General features: G+C 31.2%; 1 protein-coding gene across 1 annotated transcript; it reads left to right on the forward strand.

The window, feature by feature from the left end:
- On the forward strand, nucleotides 3,549-5,243 carry LOC109352267 (isoflavone 7-O-glucosyltransferase 1-like). The gene has a single exon (XM_019594176.1). It carries the CDS (start codon nucleotides 3,622-3,624, stop codon nucleotides 5,017-5,019), a length of 1,398 nt encoding a protein of 465 aa, XP_019449721.1. The 5' UTR covers nucleotides 3,549-3,621; the 3' UTR covers nucleotides 5,020-5,243.

The raw sequence follows: 13,821 nt of genomic DNA on the forward strand, positions 1-13,821 counted from the left end.
TACAGTACGGTTGATTTATATGTTGAAACTTTGAATAATATGAAGAACTAGGATACATTTTAAAAGAAATAATGCAATATTATTACATGTAGATTCTCAAAATTGTATTTTTATTTTCAGTATAATATTTATATACTACTATTATAAAGATTTGTATAATCATTCACCAGTCATTTGCATTATTTTTTGGAAGTATGAATGATTTTAAAACATGAAAGATAGATAATATAATAATAATATATATAAATTATACGCAGTCATTACATACATTTTTCTTCTTTTATTTTTCTCATTGCTCTTATTAAATTAAAAATTATTAAATAAGAATAAATAGAAAAGTGTGAGAGAATGCCTAGTACAAAAAAACTATCATAAACATGCAAACTCCTAAAAAGGTTAAGAATAAAAGAAAATCTTGATTGTATTATTGAGTCTGCCTCAGAATCGAGGTAGTGGTTGAATATGAAATCAAATTTTTGTTTTATTTGTTGGTTTTGAAATATGAAATTAGTCTGCAATTTGGTTGTAAAATAATAGTATCCTTTTGTAAAGGTAATTTAGGTATAATATCTTCTGGAATATTCCATTGCAGGTAAGAAACTTGATTCTTCTAGATGTAGGTGTCGGTTGTTCAATAATACAATGAGTTAACATCGTGTGATGAAGATTGGAGCATTATATTGCTTCATAATTGCAGAAGTTGGGAGCGATTAGTTGTATCCACTCAGAAAGTCAACATAGCGCGTTCATACTGTAGAAGTTTGAAGGACAAAAATAATGAGTGAGACAGAGAGTGGCCGTGTTTTATAGCTTCTGCTGTGAATGTTGTGTAGTATACAAATTTTCTTTTCTTTTTATGACAAGTTCTGGAAGAATGAATTTCGTGAGACACAAAAAAGTGTTACGTATCCAATTTGAAATTCTTGGACGGTCTCCAAAATCTTAATAATGGACAAATATAGAAATGTTTGGTTTATATTTGCCCTGTTAAGATGAAAACGAGTGGAGAATTTTATTAGCCATATAAATACGAGATTGAATATATTGTCTATTACTCATTTGTATTTTTGAGGAATTAATAATAATTAAAAACATAAATGATAGATAATGTGTGATAATGTATAGAACTTGTATAAATTCATTTTTCAACATTCGGTGGTGGTTGATATATTTGCCGTACAAAAATTGCATTATGTGGTTTATATATTAGGGCTTCAGATTATTTATTGAACTCTTAAAAAATATTAAATTGTGTTTGCCCACTCAAATGATTTCATTGTTATCTTGTTATTTGAATCTCGTTAAATTGAACACAAATTAATATATCGTTTTAAATAACTTTAACTTGAAATGTTTAATAAGAATCTGTTCTTATTATTATAGAATTTTATATACTTATGCTTAGTTATTGCATAATTATTTATTTGCAGCTAATCTTTGCACAAACTGAGCTTAAGGTATGGTAGAATATTTTGAAATACAGCCACGTACCAGAGACAATATTACACATTGAAAAAAATTCTTATTTTTCGATTGCTACTACGTTTGTTGTGAATTTGAAAGGTATAATGAGAAAAAACTAGAACATTTGATTTTTCTTAACTATGAAAAGAAGTTCATGGACATCTAAATTAATTACGACATCATATGATCCCTTTTTAACGTGCTATGCTATTTCTAAAATATTATAGAGAAGGCATCACGAGAATAAACTAGAAGATTTGATTTTTCTTAACTAGAAAAATAAGTTTCATGCACAACTAAATTAAATACGATATCATTTATGTGCACTAACAGTGTGGAATATTTTATATTATCACCGTTCACAGATTAACACCATTTATGTGATTATTTTTGTTAAGTTTCATGCACATCTAAATTAAATACATTTATATGTACCACTATGTCTTAGCAGCAATTTGTAAATGCATCTGGTCTTCCTCTATTCTTTTTTCTTTCCATCCTTCTGTAACACTTACTTTCTATTAATAATACTTTTTCTTTTGCCGATAAAAAACGGTGGGAAATATTTTATATTATCACTGTTCATAGATTAACACCATTTATGAGGTAACTTTTGTTTAAATGATTGTTAATCTATCAATTGTGATAAAGTGTGGAACATGAAAAAATTCTTTATACTATTTTATGGACACAATTTATTTTCTGTATATACACAATTTATGTTATGATAAAGTGTATATATAATATTCCTATCATTTGAGGAATTTTGTTACTTCTAATTATTTATGGTACTTCATATTTATTTTGATTTATATGTACGTCAATCAATAAATAAAATTAACGACCAGGGAGAAAATATGACATGTTTTGGAAAGCACAACAAATTTGATATAAATCAATTTAATTATTTAAAAAAATTAAGAGATTTTTTTTAACAGGAGGGATAAATTGGAAGGAGTAAAATAAAAAATTGCTTTCTGTTTATTTTTTTAAAATATGTATGATGAATTTTATTTGTGCTTTTTAGGATAATTTCGAGAGGTACCTCTCAATATATATCATTACGATTTAGGACCGAAGTAATAACCTCTCCCAACAAAATAATTTATATAAACGAATAAATTGAGCTTCAAACAGTGGCCAATAAAAAAATAAGCCAAACATTGCTTCTAAAACATAAACTAACTTAATAATTATATTGAGTATTATAACTTTTAAACTGTGGTCAGTCACTCATTATTGAACATACCCAATAATTGAACTAGGTTCCTCTTGATACTCTCCCTGCAGTATTGAATTGACAGAGGAAATAGAAATTTTAATTTCTTATATTATATAATTGGTAAATAAATAAAAATTTGAATCCTTAAATTTGTTATACTACATGTCATCACATATATTTAGTACGGGATACTTAAGAGAGAATCTCAATTACCAATAATTATAATACATGTATAACAAAGTTTGGCAATATGAAAAGAAAAATTAAAATAATAGAGTATAATTTTCATACATGTGTGAAGATATATATATATATATATATATTTTTGAGTATATCATCTACTATTCAATTATATATTTAAATATAAATAATTGATTATAAAATAATAATGTATAAAACTCATCCAGTATTATTGTATACATTTTTTCTAAAATAATAATATTTAAGGTTTGAATTTCTCTTTTTTAATTTCATTAAAATAAAAGTTTGGTTGCTTAATTTTTATTTTTCTTACAACATAAAGTATTTTTATTTTCTCATTTTTATTTCTAAACATCTAAAACATTCATAAAAAATATAAGAACAACTCACTCTATGGAAAGAAGTTAAAGTAGGTAAACAATTATACTGAAGATCTCATATTCCACTTTCTGTATTCCAATTATATTCTGATCCAATTAAAAATTGTTACCTACTTATAAAAGAATTACAAAACTAGTAGATAGTTTTCTTTATGTTGGCGAGATACGATTAATATATTAGGAATGAAGAATCCTTCTTCAAACAATTAATAGAATGGGCAAGTATGGGAAAAAAGTTTATACGTATTCAATGAACTTCATTATAAATAGATCTATCCCTCATTCCATTCATTCATCTTAGTTGATAATCTATATTTCCTCAAACACAAAGTAAAGAAACCTTCCATTTTGAACATGAAGAACACCATAGTTCTATACCCTGCCCTTGGGAGGGGACACTTACTCTCAATGATAGAGTTAGGTAAACTCATTCTTACCCACAACTCTTCATTTTCCATCAAAATCCTCATCCCTACCCCACCCAACACCACTAGTATAGACACCACCGCTTTTGGCTGCGACTCTTCCATCACCTTCCACCACATCACCACCGTATCATCATCATCCACCACCACCCTCCCACCTCACTTACTCGCCTTCGATACCTGCCGCCGCACCAACCAAAACTTCCACCATGCACTCCAATCCATTTCCAAAACCACAAACCTGAAAGCTATTGTAATGGACTTCATGAACTATAGTGCTAAGGAAGTTACCAACACTCTTGACATTCCAACTTACTTTTACTACACCTCAGGAGCTTCTACCCTATGTGTTATGCTTAACTGTCCATCTGTTCCAAAAAACAGCAAAAAATCTCTAATTCAAATTCCAGGTTTGCCTACAATATCCTCAGAAGACATGCCAGAAGCTGCGTTGGATAGTGAGAGTGTATTCCACAATATTTTCCGTGACTTAGCAACAAGCATGAGAGACAGTGATGGTATTATCATAAATACTTTTGATGCAATTGAAAGAAAAGCTATCAATGCATTGAAAGAGGGGTTGTGCTATCAAGAAAAAGGAATGATACCTCCAGTTTTTTGCATCGGACCAGTAACTTCAGCTCCTTGTGTTGAAGAAGATAAGAATGGGTGTCTGAGTTGGCTCGACTCGCAACCGAGTCAGAGTGTGGTGTTACTGAGTTTTGGAAGCCTTGGAAGGTTCTCGAAGACTCAGTTGAAGGAGATAGCTTTTGGGTTGGAGAAAAGTGAGCAAAGGTTCTTGTGGGTTGTGAGAAGTGATTCAGATGAAGAAAGTTTAGAGGAGCTGTTACCACAAGGGTTTTTAGAGAGGACAAAGGATAAGGGAATGGTGGTGAAAAACTGGGCCCCACAGGCTGCTATACTGAGTCATGACTCGGTGGGTGGGTTTGTGACTCACTGTGGATGGAACTCGGTGTTGGAGGCTGTTTGTGAAGGAGTACCGTTGGTGGCATGGCCTCTATATGCAGAGCAAAAGCTGAATAGAGTGGTTTTGGTTGAGGAAATGAAAGTGGCTTTGGCACTCAAAGAGTCCAAAGATGGGTTGGTGAGTGCAACTGAGTTGGGGAACCGTGTTAAGGAGCTCATGGAGTCAGAGAAAGGAAAAGAAATTAGAGAAAGGGTTTTCAACATGAAAATGAGTGCTGTGGAAGCAAGAGCACGAGGTGGAACTTCGTGTGTTGCTTTGAATGGATTAGCTGAGTTGTGGAAGGAAGAAGATCATCTCATGCTTTATTCTCCCAATACCCCACTTTTACACATTCAATAGTTACCCTTTGAAAACTTTAGCTTCAAAAATAATACTTGGTACATTATATAGATGGTCAATGGTTTATAAAGTTTATAAAGGAATGTGATGAAGAAGAGTGTAAGAATATTATCATTCTTCAGAAAAAATAGTCCTAAGCATTGTCCATCCTCTCTTATTTGAGAGTTTTATCATTTTTTTACAAGACAAAACTTCAATAAAATGAGTGTTTTATCATTTGACAATCTACTTTTAAACATGATATTTGATTGATGCAGAGTTCTTTAATTCAATGCTCCATTTTTAGGTGAAAACAATGCATTTCTTCTATTTTTATTTAGGAAAACTGTTACTTCCACATTTTCAACCTCCACTGCCAATCATGTGTTGCAACACAGTTCATCTATGTGCTGCTCCTCCGTATGGGTCGCCTACATTAGATGTTGATTTTTTATTCTCAAATTATATCTCAAACTAATCATAAAGAAAAAAATAAACAAAGTTATGAATATTTAATTTTTTAGTTTAAAATCTGTGCACTAACAGTGTAATTTTTTTTACACTATCAGTATATTATTCTCCACTATTGATTTATATTACTTTTGTTTGAGAGCCAATAGTGGTTAACAAATCAACGATGAATGATTTATTGACAATGTAAAAATATTTACACTGTCTATGTATATATATTAAATCCTTCATTTTTTAACTGATATGAAATATTGTGATTGGTTTGAGATATATTAAATTTAATATATGGTAGGGACAAGCTACACCATCATTGTCCCCCTTCTGTCACATATGTGCACCACTCATTAATTTACTTCTGTCCACTCATTTTAATACTTGGTATAACGGATACCATTTTTTCTGGTGGTAATTTTTTTATTCGTGCTATTATATAAATATATACATACATTTATCTATATTTATATTAAGGTACCATCTCACTACTTTTTAGAGTGAGGTAAAGTAAAACATTATAGTAGTTCCAATTTTTTATAAAAAATGTGTAAATCATCTATTTCACTTTCCGCATTTTCCCAACTCAATATAATTTAATAGAGTTGGATAGGAATTTTTCAATTCAAAACAGCTCAAATGCCTTGTGTAATTAAGACGAAACCAAAATTATTTTTAAGTACATTAATGAATTGATCAAACCACCCAATCATGTTTGGTCCTAACACCATTATTGTTTTGTATAAATGTTAGGCCAGGTAACCAGCACAATGTGTACATTATGTAGTAAGTTCCCCACTTTCTTATAACACACAAATCAGACCATCAGTTTCTTGCTATCTGCTCATATATTTTTTTGGTAATAATTTATTTTTCTCTTGTTTATTGACCACAAGTAAAATGGTAGCAAATAAGTTCAAGAGTTTTATAACTTACTACTACTAGTAGATTATTAAAAAAGAGTTTTATAACTTACTACTACTAGTATATTACTAAAAAAGAGTTTTATAATTTACTACTACTACTAGATTATTAAGAAATAGTAGGTAGGACATGCATAATTATATATTTGTATAATGTATATTTCCGCCAGTCGATTTAAATCTATAAACCAATTAAACAATGAGAACAAAGTATCTCCTTAAATTATAAGATAATTTATCTTCCTAATTTCATTCCGTGTTTGACACATGTTTTATTTCACTTCTCTTAAAAAGTTTTCATTTTAAAATATAATATAAAAATACAAATAAAACATGTGTTTGAATAGATTTAAGGAGATAAATTATCTCCTAATAAGAGAAGAGAGGAGATTCTTAATTCTCTTAAACTATACATAAGATATTTTCCAGTTTCATATCCGTTCCCGTTTTACAGCATTGATTTTAAATAAAATAATTGTAAAGGGTAACATCAAAGTATTACTATGGATTGATATCTTATTACTGTCTCCTACTTTTTTAAATATGTGCATCTAAAAAAAGCCAAAGGAAAATCATCATCGCTTGTATGTTTTTATACCTGTAAATTAAAGCATGGTCGTGCTGTTTTTAATATCTAGAAAAGCCCCATGCTTATTAAATATAGATAATGTCATGTAAGGTTGAGAATAAATCCAATCAATTTAACATTTCCTCAAAACTCAAATTGTTACTTAATTTCATAAATCTAGTTTTTGAATTGACAAGTTAACTCATTAAATAAATGAGTCGAACTTAAAACGATTAGAGTTAACTTGAAAATTATATTTTACAATTTGAGAAATATTGAATTAGTTTTCTAACATTAATTTATTTTCTCTTTATTCCTTAATCAATCTCTTTATGATAGAATCCTCTGTATAAATGATTTGTGTATAATTATATAGCTTAGAATATTCTATAGTGGGTAAGAATTTCTCAATGTTATATTTTTATCTATACGGCATATATTGTATTTTTAATAGAGAAATATGAAGCGATAGAGGTACAACAACATTTAACAATAATAACACGGAGTGTATTTGTATAAGAGCTGAAATTACTATCACTCAGCCCATATGAGAATTGTTACTTTGACACATTATTTTCTATAAATTATCCCATTCATGATGGTGGATCACTTGGGTAAACTTGCTCTATCTCCCATAGCTATTGCTATATCTCTTTATGTTGTCTCTACCTTTAGCATTATTAGGTTGAGTTTATTCAACTGTGAAGTTTCACATTAAATATGAGGGGATGAGTGAAATCAGTGACAGATCTTGATCTAAATTTTAGGGGGCAACAATATTTAAGTACAATTTATAACTAAAATTAACTAAGTAACAAAAATATAAAAAAGACATGCATGATTGAATTACAGATAAAATTAACATTTATTTCTTTATCAATATAGACCACTATGTTGTCTATAAGAAGTTCACCTTCAATCTTACTACTTACTTTTGTTCGGTTGTTTTCGTTGCTGAAAATGATATTTTATGTAAAAGTTGAATTACAATAGCTTAGATAAGAAAAATAACTTGATAAAACAATATATGATGACTAATTACATATGGTTGAAATTTTTCAAACTTAAATGACTACTAACACGAAGAACAAAATTTTGAAATTAGCATCTTAGACTAATATTCTCTTACTCATTAAAATTCATAGGATAAAATTTTTGCACAAAAAATACATAAATTATCAATGTAAAATGACTTATAAGCATCCTTATGGCTATATTATCAATGCATACATAATATCTTTCATGAAGTGTAAAATTATTACGAACTCAAATGAAGTCATATTGTTGTAAACAACATCAACATCTACACGTATAAGAGAACTTCTATTATGATAATTTTTAAAAGGACCACATGTGACACCCAAAAATAATAATTAATAAATTGAGTTATTGTTAATTAGTGAGTATTATTTTGAGCTTTTATAAAATGATTGTTATATGATTTTTTTATGTGGCTAGTGTTAGTTGAATAAATTGTGTAATAGACTAATAGTTTAAAATATATTTAAGATTGGAATAACATAATCATAATCAATTAAGAGAATAAAATAGATAGAGTTATTATTTAATAGTAAATAAGATATTAGATTAGTATATATAAGTGTTAGGAGAAAAGGAAACCCTAGCGGCCACAAGAGAAAGAAAAGAAAACTAGGAAGGGAAGAAACAAGTTTTCTATATAATGTCATTATCAGGTAACACTAAAACTCCATGAAGAAGGAATAATTGAAGGAAGATTGATATATGTTATTTACAATTTATACTTCGTGGATTTTTTCTTGTTTACTACATATTCTCTTGTATGTAGTTTTATCATCAATTGTTGCAAATAAAATACTCATGTCTTCCTTTTCTGCATTTTTATATATAATTGTATTCACACTGTATTTATTTTATATAAATAGATGTAGGTGTTTATTGTCAAATTAATTAAGATTTAGGTTTATGAATCTTTATGAGGCCATCATTTTGTCCACTTAATTTCATAGTGAAATTCATATTGTACAATTCTATTGCTTTGCTACTGGATCATCCCTGTTAGGAATGTTTGAGATTATTGAATTGAATTATGTTATAACACGCAAACGAAATTAGTAGTATATTTAAGTTATTATCAATAATTGTTGGTACCTATATTATTATTATTATAGCAAATGAAGGTTAGCTTAGATAATCATGATATAGGTATATAGGCGTCTTATATTATTGTTATAATGATAGGTATATTTAATATTCAACAAAACTTATAATTGATGAACAACCTTAGGCATATATAATACAACAGGGCTAATATTTCATTACACTACATTAATAGCATATGTTCTCACATTAGCCGTTAAAGAAATTCTATATTCTTCCTAGTTTTCTTTATATGATGGATATTGAATATATCTTATTTATTATGTTATATTTTGTTATGCAATGTTTATATTAATAACATCCAAATATGTTCTTTGTTGACTATTTTAAGGATTTGTGATTCAATTATGTTATTGTAATGGGGTTTATAACCCAATTATGTTAAGCGATGAAGAGATCTCTAGATCTATTGACTGGTCTAGTACAGGCAACCGAATTCTCAGTCGAATGAAGACAGACTTATTACTGGAAATAGGGTAAGACATTCCTACGAACTTGGGATATTGAATGAGAGGCAGACACCTCCAGCAGGCATGCTGTGGGCAAAAACTTTTAATCATGGACTAAGAGTTTGAGGCGATTATTGCTATATGCAAATTGATTGAAGCGTTATGATGTGTCCTATTTATATTCCTCTTATTTCTATTTAAGTTATGTGTAATGAGCTAGAATATAAAATTAAGTGAAAGCATTGTTATTTCTCTTTTGTTGTTCCTTATGGAGATTTTCTGTACTTGTTACGGCTAGGAATACCATATTTTCAAAGGTTTTGTCTTTATGGTGTTACTGAGATTTTTATCTCATTATGCTTGAGTTTTTGACATTTCTAGGGTTTTCTAAGAAATAACTGAGTACGAGATAGAAGAATCGCAAACAAGCCACTATCGTAGATGATAACTTATTTTATTTGCTAATTTTATCCTGTATATTCTATGAAGATATTTATTTGTTTGAGGGTATTTTAAGACTTTGTTCTTGTCCTCTTTAGATGAAGTCCAGTTTATTGTATGAATTTAAGTTAATGATATTTTACTTCATTTTTATATTTGAGGTGTTATTCATATACGTCAAGGAAAGTTTAATGCTATAGAATTCTTTGTTTATGGATATTTTTCCGCTTGTATATTATTATCCAAATTAAGGTGTTACATTTTTGGTATCAAAGCAGTTCGATTCAGCTCGGATTATAGTAATAGTCGATCACTTCTAAACTGGACAATAGAAACTTGATAGATTCTCGTTGTGTTCCCTTGTTTGTTCTAGTCTTCCAAACATTCTAAACACTTGAGTACATTAGGTTGAGAGTATCTAACTCAATATTTTGTGCTTTGTATGCAGAACTGTGGCAGGACTAGGGAGTTCAAGGAGTGACCAAAATAATGAGCAGTCCATTGATGATCATTTAATGATTACATTCCAGCAAATAGCCAACACATTAGTAGAACAGGTAGCTGCTACGCTGCTACTAATCAGATACTCGCACAACTCCAGAATAATGTGAATGGATGAGTTAACCATCAAGGATATGCGAGTTTGGTTGAATTCAGGAAGCATGCTCCACCATCTTTCAAAGGGGAGTATGATTCGATGGCTGCTAAGGGATAAATTCAAGATGTAGAGAAGATCTACTAGGTGATGGGATGTAGTGATGTACAGAAGGTTGACTTTGCGGTGTTTATGCTTAAGGGGGAGGCAGAACATTGGTGGAGAAGTGCTCGAGGGAGACTTGATGCACTCGGGACTGCTATCACGTGGGATGTATTTCGGTCAACATTCTTGGGAAAGTATTTCCCCCAGAATGTAAGAAATGAGAAGGAAACTGAGTTCTTGCAGTTAAAGAAATGAGACATGAGTGTGGGTCAATATGTAGCAAAGTTTGAGGAACTCTCAAAGTTCTCCAGGTACCTAGTGAACCATCCCGACGAGGAATGAAAGGTGACGAAGTTCGAACAAGGATTGAAATCAAACATCAGAAATATAGTGGGAGCTTTTGAAATCAGAGACTACTCTACATTGGTGAACAAATTCTTGATTGTAGAATAAACACAAAAAGTAGTGGAGATAGAAAGACAGACAAATGGCAAGTTCAGAATAATAAAAATGATGGAGGAAGGTTTCATAAGAACTTCAAGCCTAGACCTGATATTGGGAAAGGAAAACAACCTCAATGGAGAGTTGAACCTTATAATCAGATATGTGCGAAATGTAGAAAGATTCATGGAGGAAGACCTTGCCTTTTTGGACAGGGAAAATGCTACTGTTGCACTCAAAGTGGACACATTGCAAGGGACTGCTCACAGTTAAAGACGAAGGATCAATCCAACCAAAGACCCCAAGCCACATGGAGAGTCTACACTCTAAGTAAGGAGAAGGCTACTGAGTCAAATAATTTGATCCAAGGTACATGCTTAATTAAGGAAAAACTTTTAATTGTATTATTCGATTCTAGAGCTTCACACTCCTTCATTTCTCAAATTTGCGTGGAAGAGTTAGACATCCATGTAACTAAGTTGTCTCATGATCTAACTGTCTCGACCCCTACAAAAGGGAACGTTGTTACTTCTTATGCTTGTTTGAAATGCCCAATCTTTATTTTTGATATGATGTTTTTTATTGACTTAATATGTTTGCCTTTAATGGATCTTGATGTTATTCTTGGTATGGACTGGTTGTCTGCCAACCAGGTGGTACTGAATTCTTCCACTAAGACGGTTGAGTTTCCTTCTTTGTGTTCCCAATCGCTTCCAAACTCTCACATGTTTTTAAATGCCACCCAAGTCACGAATTTCCTGCTTGAAGGAGCCCAAGGATACACTGTCTTAGCTTCCTTAGAGTTTGAGGTCCCCGTTGATATAATATCTACTAAAATAGTAAGTGAGTTTCCAGATGTCTTTCCTAAGGAAATTACTACCTTACCACCGATAGGGAAGTAGAGTTTTCAATAGACTTAATTCCAGGATCTGGTCCCATATCCATAGCACCATATAGGATGGGGCCTCTAGAGCTAAGTGAACTTAAGAGACAAATCGATGAATTATTAGCTCAGAAATTCATTAGACCCAGTGTTTACCTTGGGGAGCACATGTTCTCTTAGTTAAGAAAAATGATGGGAGTATGAGAATGTGTATCGATTATAGACAATTGAATAGGATAACTATTAAACATAGGTACCATCTTCCCAAGATAGACGACTTCCTAGATCAACTGAGCGGAGCTTTGGTATTCTCAAAAATTGATTTGAGGTCAAGGTATCATCAAATTAAGATTAAACTTGAGGATATACCTAAGACTGCCTTTAGGACTAGGTATGGGCACTATGAGTACCGTGTGATGCCTTTTGGGTTGACCAATGCACCAATTGTGTTCATGGATTAAATGAATAGAACATTTAGGCCTTTCTTAGATAAGTTTGTGGTGGTATTCATAGATGATATATTGATATACTCTAGGACCTATCAGGAACACGGGGAACACTTGAGGATACTCTTGCAAATTTTGAGAGAGAGAAAGTTTTATGCCAAGCCAGAAAAGTGTGAGTTTTGGTTAAATGAGGTGAAATTTTTGGGACACGTAATTTCTCATGAAGGTGTTTCAGTAGACCCGAATAAGATTGATACAGTGTTATAGTGGGAACAACCCAAAAATGTTAGTGAGATTAGGAGCTTCCTAGGTTTAGCTGGTTACTACAGAAAATTCATCCCTAAATTCTCTCTTTTGGCTTTGCCTTTGACTAGTTTAACTCGTAAGGGAGTACCTTTTGTATGGACCCAAGAGTGTGAAGAATGCTTCTTTAAGCTTAAGAAAAGATTAACCAATACTCCTATACTAGAGATTCCAGACCCATTAGGTGATTTTGAGGTTTATAGTGACGCATCTAAAAGTGGGTTAGGATGTGTACTTATGCAAAATAAAAAGGTGATAGCTTATGCTTCTAGGCAACTTAGATCTCACTAGAGAAATTACCCTACTCATGATTTGGAGCTTGCGGTTGTAGTTTTCTCCTTAAAGATTTGGAGACATTATTTGTATGTAGTGAAATTTGAGGTGTTTAGTGACCATAAGAGTCTTAAATACTTATTTGACCAAAATGAATTAAACATGAGACAAAGGAGATGGATGGAATTTCTTAAGGATTATGACTTTGATTTGAAATATTACTCAGGGAAGATGAATATTGTGGCAAATGCCTTGAGTAGAAAGACCTTACATATGTCTCATATGATGGTTCGTGTGTTGTCATTGGTAGAAGAATTTAGAGATATGAACCTTGAGGTGACCTTAGTTTGAGATTGACTACATTGAAAATATCTAATGATCTTTTGACTAAATTGAAGTTGGCACAAGAGTTAGATCTTGGGCTTCAGGATAAACTACATAAATCAGGATTTTATAAGAGTCTAGAAGGTTTTATCTTGTTCCATGGTAGATTATGTCTTCCTAAGGAGGGGAGCCTAACATAGGAAATATTAGGGGAAGCTCATAAGGGTATGTTAACTGTGCATCCTGGTGCCACTAAGATGTACCAAGACTTCAGACATAGATATTGGTGGCCTGGTATAAAAAAGGATGTTACTAAGTTTGTAGCAAAGTGTCTAGTTTGTCAAAAAGTTAAGATAGAGCACTAAAAGCTTGTAGGTCTGCTTCAACCTTTAGAATTACCTGAATGGAAGTAGGATAAAATTTCTATGGACTTTGTCATGGGTTTGCCTTGAACCTAAACAAAGAATGATG

The sequence above is a fragment of the Lupinus angustifolius genome, chromosome LG07 (genome assembly GCF_001865875.1).
Source record: "Lupinus angustifolius cultivar Tanjil chromosome LG07, LupAngTanjil_v1.0, whole genome shotgun sequence".
Classification (NCBI taxonomy): Eukaryota; Viridiplantae; Streptophyta; class Magnoliopsida; order Fabales; family Fabaceae; genus Lupinus; species Lupinus angustifolius.

Coding starts and splice junctions, on each gene's coding strand:
- LOC109352267 (XM_019594176.1), top strand. CDS start 3,622: ATGAAGAACACCATAGTTCTATACCCTGCCCTTGGGAGGGGACACTTA.